The following is a 12,435-nucleotide window of genomic DNA, read 5'->3' as shown; positions in this document are numbered from 1 at the left end:
AAAATTGTCATTCCATACAACATTCAGTTAGCCTGTCAACTTAAATATTTTTTCTGTTACAATTTTTTTTTTTTTTTTTGTTAGTTGTTGGCACATCGGCTTCTGTGGCCATAATGCACCTCCCAAAGTTTTTGCATTTTACTCTGATCCAAGCCTGAGGCGGGATTCGAACCCACGACCTTTGGGTTGCCAGGCAGGCACTGTCAGCTCTGTTACAAGTGTTATTTCAATTTTCTTCTCAATATACAATAAACTTAGAACACAATTCAAAAATTATAAAGATACCTTTAAATACAGCATTCAGGATACCAATAACATAGGCTATTTAATCCAACTTGAATCATATGGTAACTATTGTTATATTAGCAGCAATACTGTAAAATATGGATCAACCATAATGTTGAATACTAGAGCTTATTAACACCTAGTCAGATTTTACAAGAACTATTCCAGCAATGAATGCAGCATCCACATACATTTCTCTTCCCACTGCCTCTTAACCAATTCTGCCAAAATCCTGATAAAATTAAATTCAAATCACAAATTATTAATATATGAACTTGTAGGTATTGAATGTTTTGGCAGAATTTGCCACAATTTTTGTAATACTAAGTTACTAGCAAACTTTCCACAGATGAACCCCCAGGTTCTCTTTCTTGGTGATTTTCTTTTATTTACTTCTGATTCTCTCTCTCTCTCTCTCTCTCTCTCTCTCTCTCTCTCTCTCTCTCTCTCTCTCCCCCCTCAGGGTAACTCAGATATTTATTTTTGGCTGATGCAGCATAAGCCTCAGGCTTCCTTGTGCCATACAGCTAATAATAATAACAATAACAGCAGCTGAACTTGATCAAATTTCTAACTTGTACACTGCATATGCATAAACTCACATGGGATAAACTCATCTTAAATAATGGACTCTTCACATTCACACCATTCAAACCAAATGTTTCCTACAAAAGTCTAATATGAAGACTCTTGGTTCTTTTAAGCTTCCATTCTGACAAAATCCTGATAAAATTAAATTCAAATCACAAATTACTAATATATGAACTTATAGGTATTGAATGTTTTGGCAGATTTCAGTTGTTTCTAGAGTGGGAAAAAGTCCTTGGAAGAAAAGGTCCACTTGTACACTGCATATGCATAAACTCATATGGGATGAACTCATCTTAAACTGCTAGCTTGGGGGGATTCACAGACTAAAAGGTTAAAAGTAGCGCACGCAGAGGTGAAGGTGATTCTTGCACAACTTCTATTAGAATAAATAGCGACCCGGAGCAATGGGTGCTGAGGGTTTCAGGGACTGATGGCAGTCATCATGAAACAGGTGGGTATATGGGATGTGTCAGGGTAACTAGGAATAGGTGTATGTATGCTTGCATGTATACCAATGCTAGAAGTATAGTAAATACATTTGAAGTGTTGGTCAAGACATCAAAGACTTGGTGTCACACTGATATTAGGAATGCAGAATTGGAATTTGGGGAGTAAATTTGTACAGAAAGGATAGGAAGGGACGAGGCGTCATGCTGTTAATTAAGAAAAACATAAAATTAAAAGAAGTGCATCCAGTTGATATAGATGAACAGTGCACTGTTGAGTCAGTTTGGTGTGACATAAGCACTGCGAAAGCAAAAATAACGAGTAGGAGTGTGTTATAGGCCTAATGACTCGAACGAGTACAATGAACAATTTTACAGAGAAATAGATTTATTACATTATTACATCTTATAAAGCGTAAAAAGATTAAGCTAGTTTTGAAGAAGTTACATTTATATTTAATTTTTGTTTGAATACAATAAAACTGTCCGGAACTTAGATGGTAAAACAACTCAAATTTTTATGTTGTTATGAGAAAATATCAGAACACTTCAGCTTAAGACACTATTTTAAGGGATCAACTGTGTTGTAAATATGAAGACTGCCTGTATTAATTATTGTTTATAAAAGAAAACATGCGCTATGATGATAATACTATCAGCCAAGTAATATACATTCAAACAATAGTTATTGCTGGAAAAAAATAAAATATATATATGCTTACCTAATAAATAAAGAATAAAATGAATAAAGAATTAAAGAAAATGCACAGTAGTAGTCGAGTTTCTGAAATAAGAAAAATTACAATTAATTTATATTTTCATTATTATGAAAGTTATTTAAAATATAATGACTGCAAATTAATCAGAAATATCTGTTTTCTTTAACTTACTGAAATAGCAAACTAATAGTTTATTCATAACATATGAAACTTTACTTTTAAAAATAAGAAATTAATTTGCAAATTCTTATTCTATTAAAAGGATATTTCCATAAGTACAGTTCTGCTTATCTTGCATGTATAACTCTGCCACTGACATCTAAATCAGAATACATGTAGCAACCATCTGACATGTGTACATTCAATTCATATCCCAACTAATATTGTGCCTAAGTAAATGTTGCTCCAGTGTTCTGTACTTATGGTAATGAAAGTACAGGTAGTTCCCGACTTTACGAGTTAATCAGTTCCTAGTGTGCACTCATAAAGAGGGAATTTCTTTCCCACAGACAATGTTAAAACCAGGGGTTACGTTCTCAACAATGAAATTAGTTCGCTAATTAGTTTGTTTAAACAATCATTAATTTATCCAAATAAATGAAAACACAGCCTGTAAAATCAAGCAAATTATAATTTAAAGAAATCATTTATGACTTACAAATGTTAAAGAACGTTTATTCATCATCGTCGACTAAATGCACACTCGTTGTTCGTTTGTTGCACAAGGAGTCGTCTTCTTCAGAAATGCTTCAAGAGGGATTTGTTTCCAAGATAATCTCTTCTCTTTTCTTTATAAATTTCATGATAGCATGCATAAGTATTTTTTAATGGCACGCACAAATTGCAACTAACACGATATGCGCAAGGAGATTGGAACTAACACAATTCGCATGGAGTAATAAGTTTACAAAGAAAAAAAAAAAAAAGGAACGAAGAGAAGATTCTGAAAATTTATTTCACCATTATACCATAACGTAAAAACCCACAGAATTCCAGTTATCGAGATTATTGCAAATGCAATACCCGTTTATAATACATTGCGCTAACAGAAAAGCCCAATAAACCTGAAAGTGCAAATTGTTTTTATTGTTTTCTGGTAGTGAACTCCAGAAATGTGTTTTAGAAAAATATCACAAAGGCGTTCAAAATTGATTCTTATAACGGAACGTAGGATAATGATGAATCAGGAAATATCTCATTTCATTTTCATAAACCTGCAAGGAATAGTGGTGAGGCTCTATCTTGTTGGAACAAACCTTCATTCAATATCCAGAGATTCTGCAATTTAGGAATTAGTTATGCTTCTAACATTTGTAGATATTTTTGTTTCACTGCACCCTCAAAAGATAAGGACCAATAATATGCATGCTACTAATGTTAGCCCATATCATTACAAGTAGCAGTTTGTGTTTCAACTCTTTCATTGAAATGAGGATTATCCTTGGATTTAAGAGGAGACAAACTGCTATCCATTATTTGAAGGTCTTCCAGTTCTGTGTTTATCTTTGATCCCACTGCAGAGAGTTTCTTTTTCCATCTGTGAAGAGTTATTCTGGAAGGAAATTCACAAATCAATTCTTTCTCGAAATGCTGCATGCATTGTTTCTATAGGTGTGCTTAGTTTCTGTCTCTCGTGAATCCAAATAGCAGTCACAATTCATTATTTTAAGGGACGGTTATTTGTACCACACACAGAATATCTGTGTGTGATAAATAGAAGTTCTGTTTATCATAAATTACACATTGATTAGATCTTCCATGTCTGAAAAAACAATCATAATCACATATTTCTCATTAGTATATAAAAATAAAATATATTATTTTGCACAATATACCTAAGTTTTTAAGTTTCTAAATCACATTCATGTGAATGTAACCCATGAAGTAAATTCTTTTTTAAGATTTATTGGGAGATGTAAATGGTAATCCCTCCTATTTTTCTGTTGAACTAGTTGTTATTTGGTTTTTAGGAGCATTAGCAACTAAGGCCATATTGCTCCGGGGATATGCAGTGGTCATTCCCTGACCTTTCTGCATCCTCCATATTTGGTGGTCACGGGCTCGAACCCCAGTCTAATCAAGAAGCGTGTGCTACGCACTGCTGCTCCTGCCCACCTGGCTACGGAGGTGCCTGAACTAGTTGTGATGATTAGAATGTGTAATGAATGAATGCATTCATGGATCTATAAATTTGCTGTTGGTTACGCTCTAGTCCAGGATTTTTCAAACTATGCTCCACAGAGCCCAAAGGCACCAAGAAAATTTTAAAATGTTAATATTTTTTTCCTAAAACTGCAAGATTGAATTGGAATACACTGTGCATAAAAGTAAAAAATAAATTTGGCCTTTTCTGTGTGACCTTGGACTGTCAATGTGTGTGTTACATATGCAAAGGTTTGGTGCTAGTGACTGACTGTTTCTATTTTTAGTGTATTTTTTTTTTATTAAGGATCCGGAATGTTTTTTCTTTCTGATGTGGAGCTTCGCATGTCTAAAAAGTTTGGGAATCCCTGCTCTAGTCTATTGTGACTACGCTACACTAGATTTTTGTGAGTAGAAAAGACATGACTCTGTAAGGCAAAGGAAGTTGATGTCAGCGTAAAATAAAATAGAATGTAAAAAAAAAAAAAAAAAAAAAATAGAAATAAAATAGTCAGTGTAAAGTAAAATAAACTATTACGGTTATTTGTGTCAGAGAAATATTTTTCACCTATTGCAGAGAATTTCACATTACTGAGCCTCATATTGCCCTTTCTGGTATACACATGTTTTCTCTTAGCCTGTTCAATGTATAACTGGTGGCACTCATAGGTGGCATGATACAGAATACACCTGATATGGAAACTGTTTGGGTGAGGAAATAATTTATAGTTAAGCTTTTCTAGTGGAAGGAAGAACCTCACTGGGGATGCTCCCATGTTTTTAATTCATTCTCCAATGTCTAAGTGACCCTTTTTAATTTTTCACATAAACCTAATTTAATTTTTTACATAAATAAGAAAGCACTATTTTACTTATGGAGGGAGGAAAGTTCTGGAATGGTCTCTTACCTCTTACTAGCTCTATTAATGTCATGGATAAAGTAAAGTGGATATGATAGTTCTGCAATGTGGTGGTGGTGTTTGAGGTCACAGCATGTCCTAGGGGCTGCAGATTATGGTGATTAATGTAATCTATTAAACTTTAAAATCAGCTATTCAGCATGATAACTGAATTAAGTTTAATACAGTACCTGTATCAGTGGCTTTTCTGTAGATGGATGCAAGGATGGGTTCTTTTGCAATATTCAAGAAGGGGACACAGCTCAAGCTGTCTCCCCTATTTGTTTTACCAGAAAATTTAAACTCAAAACAGAAAACATCCCTGCCTTTCAGAGAGGGCTGTAAGATAAGGATTTTTTTCTTTCTTCAAGAAAGAAATTATTGGATGCTGATAGTTGCTTTTAAAGTTAAAGTGAAATGTTTTTTTTTTTTTTTTTAAATCCCCAAAGTAGAACTTTCACCTCAACTTACAATGATGGGTTAAATAAATGAATTGACTCAATTTTTGAATCACTTAATTGAGACTGTACCATATGAAATTTATTTAGGTAGAAAATAACACTCTCACCAAGCTTCTAAATTCTATCACTGCATGCTGAATCAGCAAGTTGTATTTTTGCAAGTAGAAAAGACATGACTCTGTAAAGCAAAGGAAGTTGATGTCAGTGTAAAATAAAATAGATTACAAGATGATTTTTTTGCTATACTGCTACATTCAGAAATGGCCTATGGGTGAGATACTGTTTACTATAGATTTGCATTTTGACTGCTATTTGTGAGTTTTTAGATGATTCTTGTAACCAGATGTTGCAGTTCATTAGAGAAATAAAGTATCGATCTCCGCAAATCATCAAAAAAGAATAGGATTAATACCTTATTTGATTCTTGAGACTATGACAGCAATACAAAGTTTACCTCCAATTGTATATTTTACGCACTGCTTACCAGGACAAAAATTTCAACAAGAAATATCTACTTGCAGAAAATTTTCAAAGGCTTCAAATATATCTATTAACAATGAAGAAAATGATGTTCTATTTTTAAGGTCCATATACTATTGCTGACCAGGAAAAAACACAAAAACAAAATAGAAGTACTCATAAATGGCCACACCATAAGCGTGTAAAATATTGAGATACTTTGTTTTCATACAATCATTTTCATTAGAAAAAATTACATGCATGCTGAAGGGTAAACACATTATTAAAGGATGGGAATTTCAAGGAGCTCTGACTATATAGAAAATATCCAGAGTTGGCTTTCAATTGGGAACAGTTGTGCCACCTTTAGCATGCAGCATGGCTTGGATATGTCATAGCATACGGACTCCACGAGATGGAGAATGCCCACAGGTATTTGGCACCTAGATCCAGTACTATGATGGTACTGGATTTAGGTGCCAAACAGCCTGTTCCATGTAAATCCACATATATTCAATTGGAAGCCTGGCCAGCACTGGGATGATGGAGAACTTACTGGAATACTTGTTGAACCAGTCTAACACCCTCCCAACCTTATGATATAGAATGTTGTCTTGTTTAAAGAAGCCTTGGTTAATGTCACCATAAACAGGTGCACATGGTCGGAAATGACCGTGCACCTGTTTCAATGAGGTTGATCATTTTTCAATGAGGCGCTGATCAATAGGTGTTAGGGGGTCTCTGATACAAACATGCTCCAAACCATTATACTCACCTGACAGCCAGCTTGTCAGGTGAGTATAATGCTTGCTTTGGACCATAAGAAGGGGGATATTTGGATGGGCTATCAGCTGTACTAGCCCACCTGAGCTAGTGTCTAATGCATGAAATGTAGTTGTGCCACTCCCATGTTGTATCCTCATCTTGTCCTTCTAGTCAATAAAGTGTGGTTGGCCTGCATGGGACTTCTGGCTGGTCATTCTTCTATGGCAGACTACTCTTGATACATGAGGCATGACTATATGGGAACAGTAGATGAAGGCAACTGTGTCGAAGATACTTTTCTCTGCTAATCTAGCTACAATGATGAACCATTTCTTCAACTGGAACAGTCTAGTGAAGGCTATAGTGAAAGTGTCTTCCTTTATATAGAGAGAGCATACTATGTGGCAGTAGAAGAGATGCCATACGTGAAACCCCAGCTAGGGGTGTTCCCAACACAAAGCTGTTTCAGTGGGTATTCTTAATTACTTTTACAAATATTCAAACTCTATAATCAGTTGCTGTTCATGTTCCTATTCAGTGTACACCTGGAAAAATTAATGATCAGTCAATATGAATATATTTTATATAAAAGTACCTTACAAGCTAGGAAATTTAACCTCTCTTTTCCAATCAGACTTTATCCTCCAACTCATGGTTATCTTTAAGAATGTAACATGCAAGATCTGAAAGGACTCAAATAACTTTCAAAAATATCCAGATGAAAAATTGGGATAATTTTCCTTACCTCTGTAAAAGGTGTATCTCTACTATGAAATACAGTTGACCACAGCCATGCATTTATAGAGAGCTATAAACAGAAAAGAGAATAAATAATTAACATAAATATAACTTTAAACTGAGTAATCATACACTAACCTTCGGAATACATAAAGTAAGAAATGGTTATCTAAGTAAAAATATAATGAGCCTCTATTTTTCATGCTTCTGTCAACCATGTACATGACATCATTAGGCTGCCCAGCAACAGGCATCCTTGACCCTGAAGACACATTTAAGCCTGCACTATAGTACAACCACATGTGATTATTCCAGAGAGAAAGATTCCATGGGCTGTTATTGTTATAACATGATCTGTGTGCAAAAAAAAAAAAGCAATGTTTTGACATTGCAAGATAAACTGAAAATCAATGATTGATTGCAAAATGAAGAATGTATTTCAAAATGGCTGTTGAATATGATGTGGATGTATGAACAGTGAGGGATGTTTTTTAAAAAAAAATTGATATATAGTAAACCTCTCTAAAGCAGACACCACTGGGTCAGAAGAAAATGTATACTACAGAGAGGTGTTTGCTTTGCAGAGGTCTGTGTAGCCAATTTCAATAATTTGGAAAAAATGAAATTCACTGCAACTGGTTGCTTGCTCAGAGTTTTTACTGATTATTGTACATTTAAATTAATTAACTTTTAGTAAAAATGAATATCAATATCTTTGTTTAGAGCATTTCATTTTCATTATGGATAATAAGATCACTTAATAGCTTTAGTCCATGTTCATTGTTTTCACTCACATAGAATTTTTTTTTTTTAATATAACAGGATACCCCTCCCTATTTAAATTTCTGTATAAAGCCTTGCTGCAAAACAGCTAGAAATAAATTTAATTCTTAAAAATTAGCATACAATCAATGTAATGCCTAGGAAAATTTCAACCATTATTCCAAGGGAAAATCTGTATGCATGAACAAACTTCTTATGTAGCTACTTAAAAGACCACCATTTCTCACTGCCAAGTGAAAGTGGTATATGTGACAGCACAGGAACACTGATTATTCCACAGTCAAAAAGTGGACCCACTAGCTAAAGAAGTTGTGAAAGTAATGTCAAGCATCACATAGCATTTTTATCCAATATACGGGGATATCGAATATACATGATGACCAAACCTCCTTTACAAAACTAGAACATCACTGCCTGCATAGGGTACGTGATACAAATCTGAAACCACTTCCAAGTGATATCTTCAAGTTTTATTCATCAATCAAAAAATGTGCATGCTGCAATAGATGGCAGCATCATGGAGAAATTTACCAATAAAATTTCATCCTTTCGGTTTTGTTGTTGAACAATGACTTCTGTACAGGTTGTAACTTCTATGGTTTCATCCTCAGATGATGATGTAATCTGTCAAGGCTTATTAACCTGTTAACCTGCCACCAGTGTTACACACTGTTGGTCTTGACAGGTTAAGCTCACAACTGGCATGTTGTATGGAATTGCCCAAGCCTTGCTATTTTGTTATTTTCAATATTTATTAATGATACTGATGAAGGTATATAAAGCTTAATGTCAAAGTTTGCAGATGATACATATGTTCGCAAGGTGGTTAATGACAGTCATCAGGGTGAACTACTGCAACAAGATCTAGGAAAATTGGGTCGATGGGCTCAGAAATGATAGTTGAAGTTTAATATTAACAAATACAAGGTACTGAATATATGGGTAGCAGAAACCCCAGAGTAACTTATGAACTGTGTGATACTACACTCAGGATAGCAGAAAATGAGAAAGACCTGGGGTAACTGTACAGTCAGACATGAAATTCTTTGAGCAGTGCAGACATGCTGCCAGGATGACAGCTTGTGATTTTGTCAATGATATACAGAAAATTTGTTAGCAGGGTATAAGGAGGTTGTTTGTTTGTTATTTGGTTTTTAGGAGCATTAGCAACTAAGGCCATATTGCTCCGGGATATGCGGTGGTCATTCCCTGACCTTTCCGTATCCTCCGTATTTGGTGGTGACGGGCTCGAACCCCAGTCTAATCAAGAAGTGTGTGCTACGCACTGCTGCTCCTTCCCACCTGGCTACGGAGGCGCCTATAAGGAGGTGATTATCCCTTTGTATAAGACCATGGTTAGGCTGCATCTTAAGTACTGTATACAGGTCTGGAGGCCTCACTTTAGGAAGTATGCAGATCTGCTGGAATGAGTGCAGAGAACAAAAGGGTGCTCTTACCTAGAAAGAGCTTCAGTTCTGCAAATTGCAGTCTCGAGACTAGGCACCTGCAGGGAGATCTGAGAGGTGTTTAAAGCCTTAAATAGATTGAGTAAGCTAAATGTTAATGGCATTCTTCCGCTTGCTGAGACTACACAACAGGTGGCATAAATTCATGTTGAGGAAGGATGGTTGCAGGATAGGCGTGCTGAAGTTTGCCTTCAGCCTGTGGGTGGTTGATTGTTGGAAAGACTTCCATCTGTTGTTATGAAAGTGGATGGTTTGAGTAAATTCAAGGAAGAACTAAATAAATTCTTGGAGGGAGTGTGTGTGTTTTGGCTGATGCTAAACCCCCGCTATCTGCGGGGGTTACGTCCCTGAGAAATGCTGCGAATACTGAGTTATGGCTCCCATAGTAATAAAGGGGTTCCGTTCCAAAGTATGAAATATATAAGAAAAACTAGTCTAAAATTTTGTCTATGTATGTATTATATGTATCTTCATAATATGACTATGTACATATTTGGTATTTGGTATGTTGAGGGTCTAGCGGCTCCTGGGATTTCTCCCATCTCCGCGGTGTTCTCTGTATCGAGTGACAGTACCCTGTCAAGCCAGAGATTTAAAGTGTGTGGATCGTGTATAGTGTAGTCTGTTGTGCCCATTGTTCATCTGGCTTATTGGCCATCGGGCCCCTGATGGGACCCGACGTTGCCCATACCACACCACGTGGAGGCTAGCCAGGTGTTACCAATAAGGAATCAGTACTCTGGCAGGTCCTGCCACCTACTTTCCTCAGATTTCAATGGCTAGGACCTATAAAAAAAAAAAAAAAAAAATTGCTTTAATCGCTGTTAGTGCTTTGTTTGGTCATAGAAATTTGCCTTAAGAGCGAGAATGGATTGTACGCTGGATGAGTTTTATTTTTTGGCCGAAAAGGGTCGGGCAAGCAATTTTGGTGTAGTTACAATTTTGACATGTGGGGCTGTGCGCTGTGAAGGTAGACAGATTTGGGTGGGGAGAAGGAAGGCTGGAGGGTAGAAAAGGAAGAAAGGGACCGATAGAGGAGGTGGCCCCCAAATGTTCAGTGGGCATGCCCATGCCACACCAGAGGGAAAGTGGGTTTTGCAGGGAGAGGGGGAGACAGGGGTGTTCCCCCCACCGGGAAAAGGAGATAAAGCAGGCCCAGAAAGGTGTCGGATCTGGGTCGCCATTGTTTCAGGGTGGTGGGAGTGCTCTTTGCCTCGCGAAGAGATTTTGAGCGAAAAGCGTGAAAGCCTTATAGTTTTCTTCTTCCTGCAGCACTATGTCCTCCTGATTTCTAAGGATGGAGTGTAGTTTGGTAAACAGCAGGCCACGGAGGTCTTCATATATATTACATTCATAGAGCAGGTGCTCCCAAGTTTCTTCTTGTCCGCATCTACACTGCGCTATGTCCGAGATTCCAAAATCGTGTAGCTTCTTCCTGAAGGAGCCATGCCCTGTCAGCAGGTAAGTGGTATGAAGTCCAGGAGAGTACCAGGTCGGGGAAATAGGGTAAACACGTCCAATGCCTGGTATGAAGCTTCTAGTTATGCCGCCTTTAGTGGAGTCATTCCATCGATTCTGCCACACTGTTCTCATGTGGTCTGTAAGACGTCTTTTTTCCTGTGGTCTAGTCAGAGTTGGGTCCGTAGTGTATCCCAAATGTGTGATTACCCTTCCTTTGGCGTGTTGGTGCAGCAGCCCATGGCCGACAATCTCTAAGTCCAGAGGGAAACATTGTACATAGTGAAATGCAAGTATATGGCATCGAAATGAAAATAAGAAACAATTTAATATTAAATGTAATATTTATTAGAAATTTCAAACCAGCGCCTTTGCTAGCTAAAAAACTTATCCCTCCAGTGCTATCAACAGTTTCGCTAAAGTGTTGATAAAGGAGTTTTGCCTTTTCACGAATGATGAGTGAACTTAACGGAATTTTATTTTGAGTTCGGTCTTCTATCCACAGATTTAAAGCTTTTTCCATTTTTTCTAATTTAACATCACGAGTTACAGAGCAAATTTTTGAAGCAATTAGCGTGTTTTCGCGGACGCTATGGCGGATTTTTTCTTCCGATTTTTTGATTGATCGTACCATTGACTCATTGATTTTATATTGTTTTGCCACCAAGGAGACACTTTCACCATTAGAAATTTTGTCTAATAACTCAATTTTATTGGCTAATGTCATCAACTTCTTTGATCTTTTAACATTTCCCTTGTTATTCGTAGCCATATTTTTGTACGGGTGAGGAAGAACTTGTCCACAATAAAGTCACTTTCTTCCATTAACACACTCGAAAAAGTCTGTTTTACACTGCAAAATGGTAGATTTTTCACTTTTATAAGCACATAAATTAAAAGCAAACGACGAAACCTTCCATGACAAGCGCATAACACATACTGAACAAGGATTAGCGAGAAACATCCACACTCGCGATTTTTTCACCCCTCTCCCCCACCCACTGAGCGCTGTTTTGACCGGGAAAGATAATTTTAGCCACGCCCATGTTTTTTATGGCGGAAAATGTTCACAGCACTTTAACATTCGCATTTTTTTAGATTTCATTTTATATTAAATCAGCGACCGCGAATAGCGGAGATTTACTGTATAAGCTTGCTTTCTTGCTTCACCTGACACTACTACTATAGAGGGCAGCAAGTTCTTGCATCTTTATTGATGTTAC

At 36.6% G+C, this 12,435-nt stretch overlaps 1 protein-coding gene across 1 annotated transcript in view; it reads right to left on the bottom strand.

The window, feature by feature from the left end:
- PGAP3 (Per1-like protein PGAP3) overlaps window positions 1-12,435 on the bottom strand; it is a 73,349-nt gene that overhangs the window by 49,139 nt on the left and 11,775 nt on the right. The window contains exons 3-4 of the mRNA XM_090382817.1: window positions 7,513-7,575; window positions 2,045-2,106 (exon numbers count right to left, since the gene is read on the bottom strand). Coding sequence (XP_090238943.1) covers window positions 2,045-2,106; window positions 7,513-7,575 — 125 coding nt within the window. The remainder of the gene's footprint in view (window positions 1-2,044; window positions 2,107-7,512; window positions 7,576-12,435) is intronic.

The sequence above is a fragment of the Mastigoproctus giganteus genome, chromosome 10 (genome assembly GCF_048544385.1).
Source record: "Mastigoproctus giganteus isolate SK-2022 chromosome 10, ASM4854438v1, whole genome shotgun sequence".
NCBI lineage: Eukaryota > Metazoa > Arthropoda > Arachnida > Uropygi > Thelyphonidae > Mastigoproctus > Mastigoproctus giganteus.
Note: the sequence above shows the minus strand (reverse complement) of the source record. Positions and strands in the feature narration are given on the sequence as shown.